Consider the following 18,329-nt stretch of genomic DNA (forward strand, 5'->3'; position numbering starts at 1 on the left):
TGACGTTACTATCCCGCAAGAGAGTTGACTTTAAACAAAGCCTTCAGGTTTAATTCTAGCAAGTTTGAATGTGTTTTGCAAACTTTCTGTTCCATTTTTGCAGTGGAAGGTCGAGTTGAAACAATTGTCAGAGGAAATGAAATTTGGTCTAAAGCAGATGAGGTGTCGATTGGAGAGGATTTGTGTATACGTCTCATTAATATGAGTTGTGGGAGAAGATTGCAAAACGATTTTATAACGATGATAAAAATATCGATAACATGTAAATTGCAGACTAGGCCGGAATATAGAATGAATCAAATGAACGAGCAGCATGGCAGGTTTATTGGCTTAAGAAGAAGCGTTAGGGTGGTGATAAAATGTCTGTTCGTGGCAACAATGCGTCTTGGGACTTGTCTTGTACAATTCATGTTGTGGGTTAATTTCGAAACTTCTAAAACGCCACTCTGACCGGCCTCCATTTATACAATTTACAAATCTAAGTCTTTGCTATAATCGCCACAGAGTCCAAGTGACCCGAAGCCATTACTACTTTTGACCCTTTAGTGGGAAAATTACAAGCAATTTCAGTTATGGGAACTTAAAGGAAAACAAACAAAAATCTGAATTTAAATATTTTTTCGAAAAATGAAGAAGAGCGGGAGCGCTCCCGGATTTGGTCCCTGGTTGTTAATTAAACAAATCAAAGATGTTAATTAGAGCTTGGGATATTCTTTATTTACCGGGAGATGAATGCGCCAAGGCTTAATTAATTGGAAGGTGTAGCACACATTCTAAGTTTTGTGCTTGTGCATGTTGTTTGTAGGTTTCGGTATAAGTTGGGCAGTGAAGCCCTTAGGGGGTTGGGGTTCTAACCTGACTTTTAAGAGCGGTAGACCGCCGAAAGTGCCACCCCGACATTATGGTAGACACAACCGCGATTGAAACGCTACGTGTTTACAATTCGGAAAGTTGTGTTTAGGCGAGCTCGTCGGCTCTGTAAACACGGCAAAGCCGTGTATTTTCAGAGGAACTAGTGAGTGCTTTGCTTGCCGTACCGTGCCAATAAGGTGTATAATTTTGCATTTGATTTGCATGCCAGATGATATGGATAACATTTTGCTGCTGTGCAAAGTTACATCGGATTTCGAAATGCTATTAAATTTCTATGCATATGGAATGAAGAATAGCCAACGTTGCGTCGCGACGTGTAGCGTCCCGCTCGTGTGTATCCATCATCATCGACTCAACGTCGAAATAACAAACTCAACCACATCATTTTCAGTTTTTGGATATTCGTGGTATCGAAATTTGAGATGAAATTTCATTTTACAAGGGCATAGACGAATGTGTGATTCGTATTAAATTTAAATTCCGTCTGTCCTAATCTTATTTGCTCTTTCCATATTTAAATTCAACCGAGGGAAGATGAGTTCGTTCGTAATTTCATATGTTTTTAAAGATGTCGGTTGTCGTCATCCGCCGGATGAACACGTTGCGGATTGATGATTTTATTTCTCGGAATGAATTGCGAAAACAAAAGGAAAAAACGGAAAGTTCGCTACATCGAGTTTAAGAAGCGCATTCATTTAAGTTGCCGCTATGTTTAAAAGGCATACTTTTACAAACGTAATGTTTATGTAGACAACCCCAATAAAATTGTCTTACTATAGTAATGTTTTTCTTTCAAGTTTGCAGCGTTAGAGAATGAAAAAGTATGCTGACTTAACAATTCTTTCCAACTCGCTTCATAATCCCCAAAAGCATCGCTCGCGGCTGCGAAATCGCCCAACCGCAAACTCTGAATCCGCGTGTCGCTCTTAGCCTCTTGCACACACCTTCATTTCATCAAACTTTATCAAATTATATTTTTATTAACCACTAACCATTGAAACGCAACGCTCCCGACCTACTACCAAATTACCCGCTCCCCCAAACACCACTCAAACGTCAATACACCTTACCCAATTATCTTGCTCAACAAGAAATTTCGGATTATCACTCCACCCCCTGTCGAATAATTTAACAAAGTTTCATTTTTTCATGCGTGTAATCTCAACACGGACATTTAAATATTCAACAGTATAACATGAAAAATTCAATTTTTGCTTTTGTTTTCTTACATCCCCGAACGAGTATGCACGAACGTGCTAACTTGTCTTATGTTGCGACGCCAGAGTTCGCTAGTTCGCATGTGAATTGCAATATCAACATTTTGCAAAAATACGACGCGAATCCATTCGCACTAATTAAAATGTGTTGACCAACATTCCCTGCACAGCTCGTAAAATTTTGTTTGCTTTCTTGTAAAGGTCACAAAAGACCATTTTCTGACATTTAAGTCTTCAACACTTTGTATTGAATATAATATTTTATACGTTTCGACAAAAGTCTTTGATCTGAACGTTTTCTTAAAAAACTCGTACAAGACATGCCCAAACCAACCTACTCTTGTTTCAATCAACATTTCTCCAAGCCAATTTTTAACCGCTTAGCCACGCTCTGTTTAATAACAACTTGGTAGTAATCAATATAAGTTTCTATTAAAGCTTTGCTTCTGTTTTTCTTTTTAATTAAAACTCATACAGAGGGAAACTAATCATCACTGACTTTTGACTTCACCTGAGAACTGCAAAAATGAACGCAGATTTTCAAACCACAGTTTTTATTTCAAATCAGCATCATCAAAATCCGCCAATTAAAAATGAAAATTAATTATAGTTTTAGAATTATTTGTCCCGAAATATGTTAATTGGAGTGTTTTTTAGTGATGATACATTATATTTATGATTGCACTAATTAAAACTGTAAAATAATCATATGTTAAAAATTGTGTTAAAGCATTTTTAAATGATTATTTTAGGTCTTGGCGGCAAAACATCGCAAAAGGCTTCCACTTTACATTAAAACTATGTAGTTTATGACGAGGCCATAAATCTCCACTTGGTGTGTCGGCTTACATTATTAAATGACAATATGACGCTAAAGGATCCTGTCGTTACGACTTTCAAAATTTGTGCTTGTGAAAATTGTTTTTGAGACTTTTATATTTCTCATTTTTGTGTATCGCTCGTGATGTCATTAAATAAGAAGTAAAACATGAGTTTTGAAGCTCTTGAATTTTTGCTGATGCGTAACACATTACCGCAAACTCTTTTATAACAGTTTTATCGCTGGCACAAGCGTTGCAGAAGTCAATCGCTTGTGTAATTTATCGAGCTTGACCCAATATCTAAACAAAGCTTTTTACACGTAAAAATTAAAATAAAAAAATATGATGGAAAGTAAACGAAGAACGAGTTGGATTTTGCCGAGATTTGTTTGGAAGTGTTAAGCAGTAAAAAATCGCTTTACATCTTGAAAAGCGGAATCGTCGTAAGTTTGCACAATTAGTTGCTGTCTATTTGGAGTGGAGTTTGTAGATGGCGTAAACTTTTATGTGTCGTAAGGATATATTGTAATGTTTTTTCAAACGTCGGTGTAAGTTAATTTGGAATAAAGAATGGGCGACGCGGTGATTTTTAAAGTAAAGAGCAACAGCAGAACAAAGCAGGAATGGCGGAATAAGGTCTGTAAAAAGGAGGTGACTTTTGTGTACTTGTTCAATTATGCAAATACAGTGCTTCTTGCGGACCCTTCTGACTACGCGCAGCAGTACGGTGAGCGATTGCGATATGGCAAACAGATTTATGGTAGCAATTACAACAGAATTCTCGTAGGAGTCTTTCTTGAAATCAAATTCCATGCCGTTATGTGCTACCGTAAGATGAGTATTCATCTCGCATAATTCTGCAGCCTTGCTAGGCAATCTTATGCCAATAAAACTGTTCAAGAAGAAAATTCAAATTCGTCACAATTTTATCATATTTATGTACGTATAATCCTACAGAGTTAAATAAACTCGACCGCAGTCGGCCAACATTTGTCCGACAATTTGTCATCAAGACGTCTTATTTCTTTACGAATAAAACTGTCTTCTGTAATAAACCTTCCAACAAATAAGTTTTATTGGATTTGCTTTTTAACGAAGACTTCACCTTTCCGAACGCTAATTCCACCAATTGTCGTCACTGCTTTATTCGATTATTAATTTCCCTCATTTCCTCTGCAAAAAACCTTTTAAATTACTTTTTCTCCGAATCGTTCAAGTTCTTTCTTTTAACATAAAACAATAAACACAACACTATTTATCTTGACATTGAAGATTTTTCGTTCGCTTAAACTTTTTACAAGCCTTCCAGCAATCGTCTATATTATTAAAAATGTAGGTCTATTATTATTTTTTGAGGTAAGAGTTTCCGGTTGTAACTCCAGAGTTTCTAAACTTGATGCCTTTTGGCAAATTGATGTTTAAAAAGAGTTTTTATAACAGCAAATATTGGTTTTCATAAAATGGCATTAGAAATGAGGTTTGTTTTAATTTCGACTTTCTTACAATTTACACCACGAAATTATCCCTATTTTCAATAAAGTTTGATGACAGATCGTTCTCAGTTGATTCTATACCAAAATAAGGTCAGACTGTGTAAACTGACCAAACAACAAAGTTCTAAAGCCTCGGGCTCTTTAATTTCCCTAATTTATCGTCAATAGATCACATCAAGCAACGGGACTGCTAAACTTGACCATACAAAATAAATCCTGTGAAGCTCTTAGAAATTCGAAATTCGACCACTTCAAAAATTTACTTCATAAATTGAATCATTGAATAACCATCATAGAAACCCACTATATTATCCACTGATAGTAAGAACGATTTCCCAACAAACCATCGACGTATGTGCTTCCCATAATAAAGCGTGGAAGTCATCGATAGCCCGGATTCCCGGAGTTAGGATCTGGGGACATTTAACACCGCACGTTTCTAAGAGGTGATCAGAATGCATGTCTCGTAAAAACATACTTGAAAGAAAAAGTAAAACTGTTCTAGATGATGGCTAAACAAACTAAAGTATTCTGATGTTAGGTGCTATTGGAAATTTGAAACTCGGAATTGAAACCGCAACCAATAGTAAAAATATCTTAAAAACGAGTGTCGAGATTGATTTGTTCGGATGGAATTAATCAGATATTTAAAAATTTAAACTCCATTACGCGATTTTGTTGTGCACTCTATGTGACATTGTTCAATGTTTGTTCACAAAATATTCAAATTTGCAGACACATTTTTCAATTAATATCAACAGCTTCCTTTTATTGTTTGTAATAATTACGATACCGCATCATAAAATAGTATCAAATGAAATTAATGCAATAACAAAAAATCTTCCTTATTGCTTGTTTGAATGGTCATTTCAGACCCGAACGCAATCTCCAGACGACACAAAAGCATTTCTAAGTTTTATGAACAATTAAAGTTGAAACTATACGCGAAATACCGAAGAGAAAAATAGTTTTTCATTGGTGTTATTGGGAGAATTGCTATAAAGCCCCGAATTGTCATGAATGTAATAGCTGAGGTTGCGACACACCCGTAACGGATATCCTGAGAAGGAAAAGGATACCTCCAATAACAGGGAACGTTTCCTCCTTCAACTTGATAATAAGCTGTTATTACCGTCGTTTTGTTTACAATAATTCATTTAGTAACCCTGGATTTTTTGAAAGAAAATCAATAGAGGAAATTTCAGTATTGTCAAAAGTTTCGGGATAATTTATTCCATTAATTTGATATCATTCGGGATGACAAATAAATACATATTAATGACGGCGTGTTGAAACAATCTGGATTACATTTAAAACTAAAATTAAGTTAATCCTGTGCAGGAAGGCGAAATTAAAAAGAAGTTTTACGCACGACTTTCGTCACGCTGAAAATTAACTTGATCTTGTTAGTTCATGATAACGTTAAGTCGGTTTTGTATATTAAAACAGGTAACTTTGAATCAACGCTGTAATAACAATTTTATGACTTTGGGGGAAGTCATCGATTGTTGTCCATCTGTGATGGAAATCTTGGGAAAAGCGTCGGTAATAAAAAGAATTTTGAGGCCATCTGGCCAAATTTTCCGCTTTGCTATCTGTAAAGCGTTACATCTTCACTATAGTTTGGGCGAAAGCCAACAAGCTGGCAATTAATTTATTTGGGATTCTTGCACGTCGGGTTTTCGATCTGGGTCCTTAGTGTTTTTGGGATTACTTACCATATGAAGAATTGCCTTGTTCAACCTAAACGAGTTTGTACTCACTATTGTGAATTCATGTCACTGATGAACAAGTCAGTTCTGAACGTATAGAGAACGTGTTAGTCTGAGATATTTGCTGTTTTTATTTGCTCTAGTTGTGCACCCATTACAACACGTTTGATCTGCAGAGACATGAAAACTGCAAGCCTTATCTACTCGCGCGCTGATCGTTTTATCCTGCATTCTAACTTACAATATTTTAAGGATATTGTTCAGCAGTCGACAAACCACCGAAAAAAAAACCTGTCAGGATTCGCTGAAACCACAGAGAAGACGAATGTGATTTACGAATAACGATAAACGAAAGCTTTAAGAGCAGAAAGTCTCTTCGTCGCGTGGAATATACGAGGAAAATATGAACAATCACTTTCCCGACTGTTTTTTATTGAAAGAAAATAAAACAAAGATATGACAAAATGACGTTAAAAGCGTAAAAACCTGTTGGATCCCACTGAAAACTTTCAATGCGGCAGTAATGGTGAAAATGTGGAATTGCAGCTTTCACGATTTTATATTTAACCACAATGTGCCATAAATGACAACGCCGACAAAATCGTCTTTTCTAGAAGAAATCTGACAAACTCAAAATTTTTTGGATGCTTAGAGCCGATTCTTCGGATATTTTTAACTCAGAGGGGTTTAGATCGAGTTTCGTGGAATTTAGTGTCTATTTTTTCATTGCCGGAAAATTGTCTAGAAAGCCACAAAATTTCAGCTTGTTAAGGAAACGTTTATTTTTACGATAAGATTTGTATAACTAAGAGTTATTATTGTTAATAGTGGTAAATCGAGTGTGGAATGGTAAATAGTGGAAGCGACATTGAAATGTGTGCACGTTATGAGTATTGATGATGTTGTTCTAGCATTATTACAAGACGTGGTCGGAGGTTTTAGGTATCGTCGTAGAATGCGAGTGCATTGTGATAGAATGAATATATTAGGTCTGAAGTTGATGAGGGTAAGGGTGGCGGTATTGCTGCAAGATTTCATTTAAGTGAGCGTAATTCTATTTTTGGGCGGAATGAAATTTAAAATATTCGGAAGAAATCTACTTTTGTTGAAAACGAGAAGAATGATTTGAAAAATACGACGAAGGAATGAAAGAATGATTCAAGTTTGAATTTTAAGTAACGACTAACCTGTTTAACTGTAAATTCAGTCGAGGCTGAGTGCACTAAATTTTAAATGTGACGCACACAAAGGGCTTTGTCTATTGTGTTTCCTTCATTTTATACGCAGGCTATGATAAATTCTCGCCTAAATAGTGTATAAATGGAGAAACAGGCTTGATTATAAAGAGGTTTACATGCTTTATTTGCCTGGGTTGCGTTTGTTGATCTACCTTTTCATAGCTGGCCGCCCTATGTCTCTCGAGAGTTTCCAGCTCATTCGTTCAACATTGCAAAACGCACAGTATTTCAATTAAAATATACTCATTAATTTTAATACTGTTTCCGCATTACTTCCGAATAATTACCTCGCAATTCACTGGTTAACCAGCCTTACACTTATCAGCTCAACACCCAAACGGCAACAAGCCATCCTTAAATTTGCAGCTCCTCCTTTTCTCCGCAACACTGATACTGGCACTCGCTGCTATACATTTTACTATCTCTATTCTTATCAAAACGTAAGGGTACGCGAAAATACAAGATTTATATATAGACTGGCCCTGGCTTAGTGCTTTCCGCCATTTACGGATTGAGTTTTTATTTCGTCAAGAGCAAGAATCGCGATCTAATTATGTGATAAACAGAACCTCCATGCCAGATAAATGCCGCTTATTTTTCACCACATTTACTGGCCATTAAATCTTGCAGAAATAATATACGAGCTGAGAAAGACCGTGTTAACGTGTGTAATTTCAGTGTAAAATTGTTAAATGGTGCAGTTCATTGTATTGAAATAATGAATGTCTCCTGTCTCTTCAACAACTCAAAGTTCTGGGGACTTTCAACGCCCAAATTTACGGAAAATCCACACTCAAATCTTAGTTAGAACAAGCGACCTGTTGCAGCTGCCTACAAACAAATCAAAAAGGTTTTCAATCCTCTTACACTAATGCACTAATTAATGACTATTATCCACGAAAAACCTTTTGCAACACCAAGATATTTGTACTCGTTCATCACACTAAATTCCAAACTATCAAACTAAACATGCGGTGCAAATAAAAAGCAAACTGTTTCCAGGTAACAAAGCTGAAAACATAAAAGGTTGTGCATTGTTAAGGTCTTCAAACATTGTTCGGATTAACTTCCGAGAAATTTCAAGGAATTTATCTCAAGATTTAACTACGAGCAAAATAATAACATAAAACTACCGTCAACATTTTACAAATTACCACCTGAAAATAGCGAAACCCCGCAAGTTTTAAATGAATAATGGATAGACACATATCATTCAATTTATCTACTTTAAATATGACTGATGGAGCTAAAACAACTGATCTTTGATGAGCCACACGGGATTATTCCAACTGTTATAATTCCCACTACTAAAAAATAGACATAATCTAATTACACATTGCGGCAGACGTGATAAGGCTAGCTAAAATAAAAATATCGATTAAAATGGTAATTTGTGAGTTGATACTTTATGAAAAAATCTGGGAATACGACATCGATAATGCACGCTTGATTGTGATCTTTTTTGACGTTATTTACGCAGAAATTGAGGGGTTCTGAAATTGCGTCATGATCAAAAACTCGCTACTAATAAAATGATGAAATGTTGCTAAATTACTAGCGATTTGTAAAATGTACACTTGCGAAGAATTCATATTTTTCAAGCTAATTTTTATCGGGCCACTATTTCATTAATTTCGTTTAAAATTGCACAAATTAATGAATTTAAGATGTTACTTTCAATTGTATTTACTCTCCGATCAATTAAAACAGTACTTTCCTGAAATATTGAATAAATCTTGGCAAATGAAAACAGTCTGTAGCTTTTCCTTGAAAAATACTTCGTGATTGTTTTGAAACTGACGTTCTTGTAGCTTGCTGCCAACGATGTTCGCAATCCAATACCGTATTAATTATTCATTAGTATAATAATATTGGATGAACATGAGTCGTTGTTGCAGTATCGACATATTGCATTATATAAATTGCTCTGGATAAGACAGATGAATAGATGATGCATTCCAAAAGTTGATGCTAATAAAATTAAACAATTTACTCAAAAAGTCCGAGTATGTAATTCTGAAACTGTCACTACCGCGTTCAAACAAGGTTATATTAAACTTTGACCGAAACTCTGTCGCAGATTGACTTTTAGTTATGAATATATAAAGTTTGTTCAAACAGTATCGTTTGACCGGTAGGAGCGGATAATTAAGGTCGTTTTTCAATCTTTGGCTTTTTAACAGTTTTATTGGTTGAGTTCAAATGGCTGATTTATAATACAAGCTAAGTAAACAACTGGTGACGTCTATTACATCAAAGTTTCGCCGTCGCATATGCGAGATTGGAAACGGGTCTAAAACGGTGTATGTGCAGTTCAGATGTAGGAAAGCAACGGGACATCCTTTCGCTGCCATCCAATCGATTTTAATTTCCGACTCACAGATAGATTATTCCATTGCAATTTAAGGAACCTTCGGATGTTTTTAAAAGGGTGCCGTTACACAGAGTACAGGTCATATTCACGATACATCCATTCATGGTTTTTTCACAAGACCAAACTCAAATATACCACGCTGCTACTTAAGATTAGTTATCGTTATAACAGACCTTTTGTCCAAGTTAAAAGCACGTTGTTGCGAAATAAAGTTGTGAAACTCGTGTATAAGGAAGATATTAATGAAATTACTTCATAAACTGGCATCAGTAAGAGCAATATCACTAACAAACTCTGATTATTAGGCCCGCAGCTCTACAGAATTTGATTTAAATTTTGCTCCATTCGATGAACTTTCCGATAATACTCTAATTAGATGCTCCCTTGGTCTGCATGCATTTCCTAAAACCAAACTTCGGTTGTAGGTTAATTTCCTTCCTCTTTATCAGCATCGTCTACGTCTTATACGTTCGAAAAACAAAGCAAAGATTTCAAGGGTTGCCACAAGACTTATTATATCAGAATCTGATAATCAGTGAACAAATCCCATGGTTCTATACGCGTCGATTGCAAATAATTTCTGTAGTAAAGGCCGATACTGAGTGTGAATCCGAGCATCCAATTCGGGCACTTGTATGGGCATTATATGCATAATATCGATTCAGTGGCAACGTGTGCAATTTTACCTTACATTAGTATTGCAATTGCGTCCCTAATGTGTCCACTCTGCTATTGTTTATAGATACATCGAATGTAATATGTCTGTGCATAGTACGTGCACGTCAAATTCTGAACACTAGACTGCCCGAATTTGAATTGAAAGGAACCATCGAAATTTTGGCCTAAAATAAACCCAATTATCGAACCGTAAGCGAATTTCATTTAAATTTAGACTGCTTAAAATAAATACTAGATAGGTATATTCATGCATATTCGCAAAGTTTGCTGTAGTAAAAATCAGAAATGGCAGTAGATTCCCGAGCCGCAGTGGAATAATTTAGGTAGTTACAATTACGAAGTAAATATATTCAGGTGGTATGTCGTATGCCGACCACGTATCGGTGGTAATAATAAAGGGCGCGTTGAGAGGGCCAGCTTGCGGTGGTTTGTTGTGGTTTTCGGCGGCGGCGAAACCCCGGGGGTCGGGGACGGAAGCGGCAGTGCGTCTCTTGCGTGCCTAGCTGGGAAGCGCCATCTGCTCCTTTGCCACCGCACCGTGTTGTCATAATCAGGAAGCGATCGTCGGAAGTCAGGTTAAATCTCATGGTAACGCAATTAAATCTCAGACGAATTATGACTTCTCTCTCTAGTCTAATTCTGACAATGAGAATTTTGCTCCATTAATACAAATCGTGGCTTGTTACCGTCACCACAACGTTTGAACATACAAGAGTCCAAACGCGCCCACAAAGTGTAACAAAATTACAAATGTGTTGCAGTAAAATATAATTATGAAATACGTGTCAAAGATAAAACCACAGCGTGCAAGGATTTCCAGGTGTTTGAATTAATTCTACTAAATTAAAAACCTAAAATCTGCTGTAGGACATTGATTTAGTTTACAAAAAGTAAATAAAGAAGCCGAATTTAATTTACTTGATGAAAAGATAAAAAAATGAGGCTCAGACATTTGTTCACAAATGCTGCGACACCAAAAGCTAATGAAAACACGACGATTTTTAATGTGAATTACTTCATTTTTTTTTATTTATATTCAAACAGATCTTAAGATTGATAACATTTTTATATCTACTAATTAGATGATGTAGGTAAAATTCATTGAAATTGCGGTACATTGTGATTATTTTTTGCTAGCATCTACAAACATCTGTTGACAATTCAGATAAAGTGGTGCCATTATTCCGTGTTGTTAATTTTGTCGCTCTTGTTGACGAATTACGCGAAGCCACTACCGTTTAAGTTGACGATTTGCTAATTGTGCTCATTTGAAAATGCAAATGAAACAAACGAAGCGAAAAACCAGCACCCACATTATCAAGACTTTTGATTTTCGCTTATTATAATCAGTTATAAATTTTTGCGTAAAGTTATTTCATAGATCCCACCTGGAAATTCATAACTGATGAGATAAATTTGTTAAACGTGTGGCATTTCATGAATAGCTCCACCGCCTCGGTGAGGAACTTTCAACACTATTGATCGGTACTATTCAAATGATCAAATTGCTTTAGCCGACTCTTCCACAGTCGTTACCTGTAATGCTAATACATACAATCAAGAGGAATTGTTTTCTGGCTTGTGTTCGTCTTTTAGTGCAAAGACGTAGATACAGAGTCACGCAAGACGCAAACCACAAGACACTCGTATAAATAAATACGACGGAAACACCGAAGCTTTGTATTTAATGCATTAACACAAACGGGCCAAGGGAGACATTAAAAATATCACTTCCAAAGAAAGACATTTTTATTGTCACTAATTTTGGCCACAACCACTTCTTGGTATACCGCACACGCTCTCAAACGGAACAAATCTACTCACTGGATAAAAACTCTCTGAAATTTCCTTTGAAAGCACCGAAATCTTCCAATACAGATTTCAAATTTAAAGAAATTGATTCGGGGCTCTATTCCTCAAGATACAAATGTGTGCTTTTTAATTAAAATTGGAATTGCGTCTTCTGTTTTAATTAACTAAAAGTTAAAAGCGGTTTTCAACGAAACGAAAAAATCTCTAGTACTCGTTCAAGTACAATGGAATAATATACGTCAACATACACTTTGGCGTAATGGTTTTTATTTGGAAAATCTCGGAGATGTTACAAACTTGTTGAGCGAGTCCTTGAAATGTAGTATTGTAGCACGATAACAAGCCGACAGTGTTGTAAAGTTTGCCAACTTAATTCGAAATGTTTCTTCATATTCAATTATCCCTTATTGTGATTTCCGTTGAAAGCGGGAGATTTAAATCGATAGATAATTACCTCGCTCCCATTGTTCTTAAGTTTACTCTTCGAAAAAAATGAGTGAGTTTGTCGAAATTATTGCTTGTTAATTTTTTCTTTTAATTAGTTGGAAAGGGGATGAATAATTACGTGTCAAAATACAAAACACTTAATTAAAATAGAAGTAATTTTCAAATGATATTTTATTATTCTTTCCAACATAAGCAGGAAAGATTTATTTTACTGCTGTACAACACTAAGTGTGATAATTAAGATTAAGCTTTGCCTTCAGGAAGCCGCAGAAAATTTCTCAACATCTCTCATGTTTTTAAATCCTTGTTTGTGACAAAATTAAATAGAATTTCACCTCACTTTACCAACGCATCGATTAATTCGTAAACAAAGACTCTTAAATTTTCTTCCACTGCAATCTAATTTCTACTAACTACCCGGACTCGTCGAGAAAAGAATTTTTAAGTCTCTTTTAGTTTTCTTATAGCAAGACTTATCTTATCTTGCTGCTATAAAACTGACAAACCCTCAAATCTAATCTCCTATATTTGCCCTATTGAATTTAAATTAGAATTTTACTCTGATTCTTCGTTTTAATTTTCGGCGACGCGTGTTTCCTTGAATCGAAATCACGGCAAATCACACATCTAGAATCATTAAAATTTACGTCGCGTTTATTAGCCAAGATACGTCTGTCAGGGAATATAGACAGAATCTGGCTCTATCAGTAAGGAAGATATCCCCTTCGTATTTCCGCTGCCAGGCAAACCGCAGTCCGACAACTTTGTGTTCCTTGTCGAGTCGTGAACCTGTGGGTTTGCTTTGGCACTTCTTGTCTTAATAAAAACGATCACGTGTTTTTCCTACCAAGTTCTTATCTCACACCAAAACCGCTCAAACTGGTGCAAGATTTTTGTCAACATTTTATCAATAACAACAGTCAAAAGTAATTTGCATTCTAATCTCCGGTTGACAAAACGATCTGTACTTTTGTACAAAGTGTGAATTCTTAGAAGTGATTTCAAAAGATTGCTAGAAGTTGGGAATCTTTAGTACAATACATGTTTTGCAGACAGAGCTGTAACGAAACGTGGCTAAATTTAGTTTCGAAGTTTAGACGATGTGTCCTTTGGTGATCACGCAAGTTATGTTTGTATTGAAACAATTGTTAAAGTATCTGTGAAAAGGTAACAGGAAAAGGTCGCCTCGATGTGATTTAGATAGCTAAGTATTTGAATGTTGAAATCAAAGTTTGTAGAGTTGTTGTGAAAATTTGCAGAATGATGGGTTGTTGAAAGGAATTGCCATCATTATGGGTCAAGTTTTGGCTGTTTTATTAAGGAAAACGAGTAGAAAGTGCATAACAGGGAGAATATCCTGTCGCTATTGAGACTACTCGTCGTTGCAAACCTAACGGTATATCGATCCGAATGTGCTGCAGCTTTCGTATGATGTCTATTGAACACCTTCGAATAATGAGCGTCTACTTGTACCACCACTAACTTCAACAAGCAAACAACGTCGTAAAATTATTTAATCAGACAAAAGGAGGACATTCAGCAGCCCTAGAGCATACATTATTAAATTATGCAAATGAAAAATCAACCACTACGTGCTCTAATTAAAAATAATAGCTCAGGTCGCTCACGCATGTAGGTGAAAAGTTTAAAGAAACAACAAACGTTTATTAAAGGTAAGGTATTCCAAGTCACGTCCAGGGTTTTACTTGACTTCATTTTATACGTAAGAAATCTCTGGAGATGTTTGGGGTTGTTTAACTTTTGTGTGTACTTAATACCGCTAAGATCGAAGATTGGGATAAAGTAAGAGGCGGAAAACCTCTTCCATCTCTGCAACTACTAATTACCAACAACAAACACCTATCTCTGCTACTTGAGTAAACTTATATTTTTACCGAAATAGTTAGTTTCCGATTCTATACGAACTTTTATCCCTCCGAATGGAAATCAAATCAACTTGTATAAAACTGTAGCACAAACTTTCCAACTACCTTAAATATTTTAAGGTAGCGGATAGTAAATTCTTAACATGGCTCTCAATAATCAAAGCCTGCGCAAACATGCATATATGTATCTACGTACTGCGTTTTGCATTCTTTATTTTCACATTTGAGGCTGTACACTGATAAACATTCCGTTGAATTTTAACGAATGCAAAATATATTGTCATACTTTTATATCAAGCAAACTATTTATGTGATTTGCCATTTTCCTTGAACGTGAAGACACAACATGCATTATTTGCAGACTTCTTAGTTCTTACATAACAAACTAAATTGAATATAACCAATGCCAACATAAATGTAAAACAAAATATTTCATACAAAACTCAAAGTTAAAGCTTTTCCGGTATGTTGCAACAGCTCCAGACAGAAAATTGAACTATTTATGAGACAATAACCGACGTAATATTTCAGTGACAATTTAAGACTCTCGACCACGGTTTGGAAATATTATATGCATATACACAGAACGGCGTTTCAATTTTTCACTGACTTACTCTCAAGACTTGTAAATAAATCTCAATTAAATCAAACTTTACTTATGTGTAGAAATACCATCAATATATCAAGAATTTGGAAATGTAGCTATTGAACTGCTTTATTGTGTTGTGGAATCAATCTTTTATTACTCTGGTTTGCAATTAAGGCTAAGTTTAACTAAGTTGAGAATTAAATGTTTTGTCTGTATTAACTAACTTTAACAATCTCTGGAAGTTAGAGCTTACAGTATGAAAACGAACTAAAGATAGTGGAATAGTCTCGTCACCACTTTGTACAATATTTAGTTTAAAAATATGCAACAAAAGTCGTATTTTTCTAGTGTCTATTTTAAAGTTGATTTGTTCTAGTGGTCGTCGAGGAACCAGAATTTACAGACATTATAGAGAATATAACAGTGGCGGCGGGCCGCAATGTAAAGTTCGCCTGCTCCGTCAAGAATCTTGGAACTTACAAGGTAGGTAAACATTTACCTTAATTTGTCTTTTAATTGTGCCTTGAATAATATATCATTTCGAATGGAACAAGCGTCATTTTATGAGATACAAAAGTTATTTTCATGCATGGGATCCATCTGATACATTTAAAAATAAAGGTGAAATCATATTTTATGTAAGATCGTGCGAAATTCCGGTAAAAATATTCAGTCACATTTTGCTGAAATAGTCATGACTTTATGGTGAGGATTTATTTCACCGACAGGCGTCCCAGAGGTCTACTTTACAACTTTATTGACGCCCTAACTCACTAAACTTGTGTAAAAAGCAGCCACGTTTGTTTAATGCTTTTTTATAGTTCGAGAGTCGTCAAGATGTGGTTATGAATTATTATCGTCTACTTTATTACAATTTCTCTTTTTGAGTAATGATCCATTCACCTTTGCAATTGTGAAGCCATTTACTGAATTTCCCTACCAAAAATGCTATTTGTGCGGTGACAACCCGATGTGACATCCCAAAGCATCCTATCATCATCTTATTTGCACTGACGGAAATAACGGCTGAAGCTGTGCATTACTGTTACAATTTTGAATATTCAACTGTAATTTTTACGTGCGGATACATGTGTGCCGCCGTTTTGAATCACAGCGCAGATTTTAATTACATTCATAATGACATTCTCTGATTTAAAATTACATTTTATTTTTGTTACATGTTTCCATGCAGGACACCTAAAAAAACTATTTCCAAAAATGGTGGATGCGCCGGGTAAAAAAAACGAACATAGGTTATTGATTCTTATTTATTATTCCGACGCAAACGTTAAAATATCAAAGTAATAATGATGACTGACACGGTTTGGCTCTATAGTTTTAAGTTGGTTTTTATGTCTAGGAGTAATAATATGAAAACTGATTTTAACATCCGTTGCTAAGTTGTTTAATTTTTGGGTCAGGTAAGTGAAATCGTGTTGCGATTTCCGCTTTGGTCTAAACAGTGCAAAAACAAAATTGGATTTAGTGGTAAAACGTCTTGGAATTAATCGATAAATCTTGGCTGGATCGGAAAGAGCTCCGTAAAAATGTAAAGTTTCGAAGTTCCTTTTAGTTAAGAACACATCTTTTCAGACGTTCCGACCTCTTTAATATATAGAGAAGATTACAATGTAAGTCAATTTGGCACGAATTTAAGGTCTTTACGTACAGCTACGTGAGAATTCAGAGATTCGTGTAGGTGATTGTAAGCAAATGCATCTTCCTATTAAAGATAATTTTAGATCGTTTAATTTCGTTTCCGCGTCGGTGTTTACCCGATAAATTTGTAAATCAATTTTCTTAAACGGATTAAAAAGCAAATTGGTTTTGTCTCTATGATAAACCGTATGTTTATTTTGATACTGTAGGGTCAAATTTTATGTGTTTGTGCGTTGCGACAGACAAGAAAAATAGAACTTTAGGACAACTTAGGAAAAGAGAACAGACTAGTAGGCGCTAGCGTAAAACGTTTCCGTAAACGAACTCTAACCGTAAAATTATTATTCATTCTTTAATTGAATCATATTTCTGTGATACTTAAATCAGACGTGTTTTTTATCATTTTGCTCCAAAATTGTCAAATTGCCACACTAATGGAAAACAATAAATCTTGCTTTCTTTTTCTTGTTATTAAATACTCAGCGAGCTTCCAAAGCTACTAATATATTTATAAATTGGCGCAAAGATAATCGTTGAGCTTAAACTAGATTATACTGAATTCCCCAAAATCATAACTATAAAGTTAAACAGCCTCATTCAATTAATAAGCGTTTATGTTATGACATTCATGGCGGTATAAAACCGCATTACCGCGCAAGTGTAAGTTAATGAGAAAGATTTTATCTTTACATGAGAGTATTTCTATCATTCAGTTTTACACGTGTTTTTTTCTTTTTACAACTTCTAATTAGCCGCGAGCGCTGTGATCAGCTGATCGAACATTAGAGGTAAAATAAACTTTGAAATGCTTTCAATAAGATATTTAAAAGAAATTATTTATGCGTGAAATTTTGTGTAAAATGAGTACAAATAACTTAATAAGTAACACCGAATTTTTAGCATATAAAATTTGTTAATACATTTATTCAATATTACACGCTTGAGTTGGAAAAGCGTCTAGCTTGCTTGCTGTGATGCTTTCAACTGCTCCTTTTTAGCTTTGCGCATCTCCTGATGATTAGGCGCAAATTTTAAATATGTAGTCAACAAAAACTAGACAAAATTACTACTTAAAATTTATTATTGAAAATTTTAAGTACTTCTAATTCAATTATTTATTGACGCATGTACATGAATTTGCAGCACAATTTTTGATTTTGTTTAAAATTCTGCGTAAAAAGAGTATCCTAAGTACGTAAGTTGCTTAAAAAAAACGAGATGCCGATCGATAATAATTTTAGTCAACATTTTTTTTGAAAAAGTAAAATATTCGAATTCCGGATAATGTAGAAGGGAATTCTAAGCAAACAAAATGCGAAAAAATAAACAATGGCGAAGATGCTTCCTTCTTTCTATCTGTCGTTGTTTCCGAGATATAATACACCGATATTCCTGGATCTCGCTCTGGCGACAACCCAAAATTTTAATTGGTCATAACTCAGTTATTTATTGTCGTACGTAAAACATTACCTTAGTTTTGGAATCTGCGTGAAATTCTGCGTAAACTGAGTACCTTCTTATAACTTAAGT

At 35.1% G+C, this 18,329-nt stretch overlaps 1 protein-coding gene across 2 annotated transcripts in view; it reads left to right on the forward strand.

The window, feature by feature from the left end:
• The window catches only part of LOC148167391 (lachesin-like), a 74,788-nt gene that overhangs the window by 19,860 nt on the left and 36,599 nt on the right, over window positions 1-18,329 (forward strand). For both annotated transcript variants that reach the window (XM_088047972.1, XM_088047973.1), the window contains exon 2: window positions 15,517-15,623. In XM_088047972.1, the coding sequence (XP_087904098.1) occupies window positions 15,517-15,623 (107 nt within the window). The remainder of the gene's footprint in view (window positions 1-15,516; window positions 15,624-18,329) is intronic.

This window comes from Gnatocerus cornutus, chromosome 10 (genome assembly GCF_029298725.1).
Source record: "Gnatocerus cornutus isolate USDA-ARS CGAHR chromosome 10, icGnaCorn1.1, whole genome shotgun sequence".
In the NCBI taxonomy this organism is placed as follows: Eukaryota; Metazoa; Arthropoda; class Insecta; order Coleoptera; family Tenebrionidae; genus Gnatocerus; species Gnatocerus cornutus.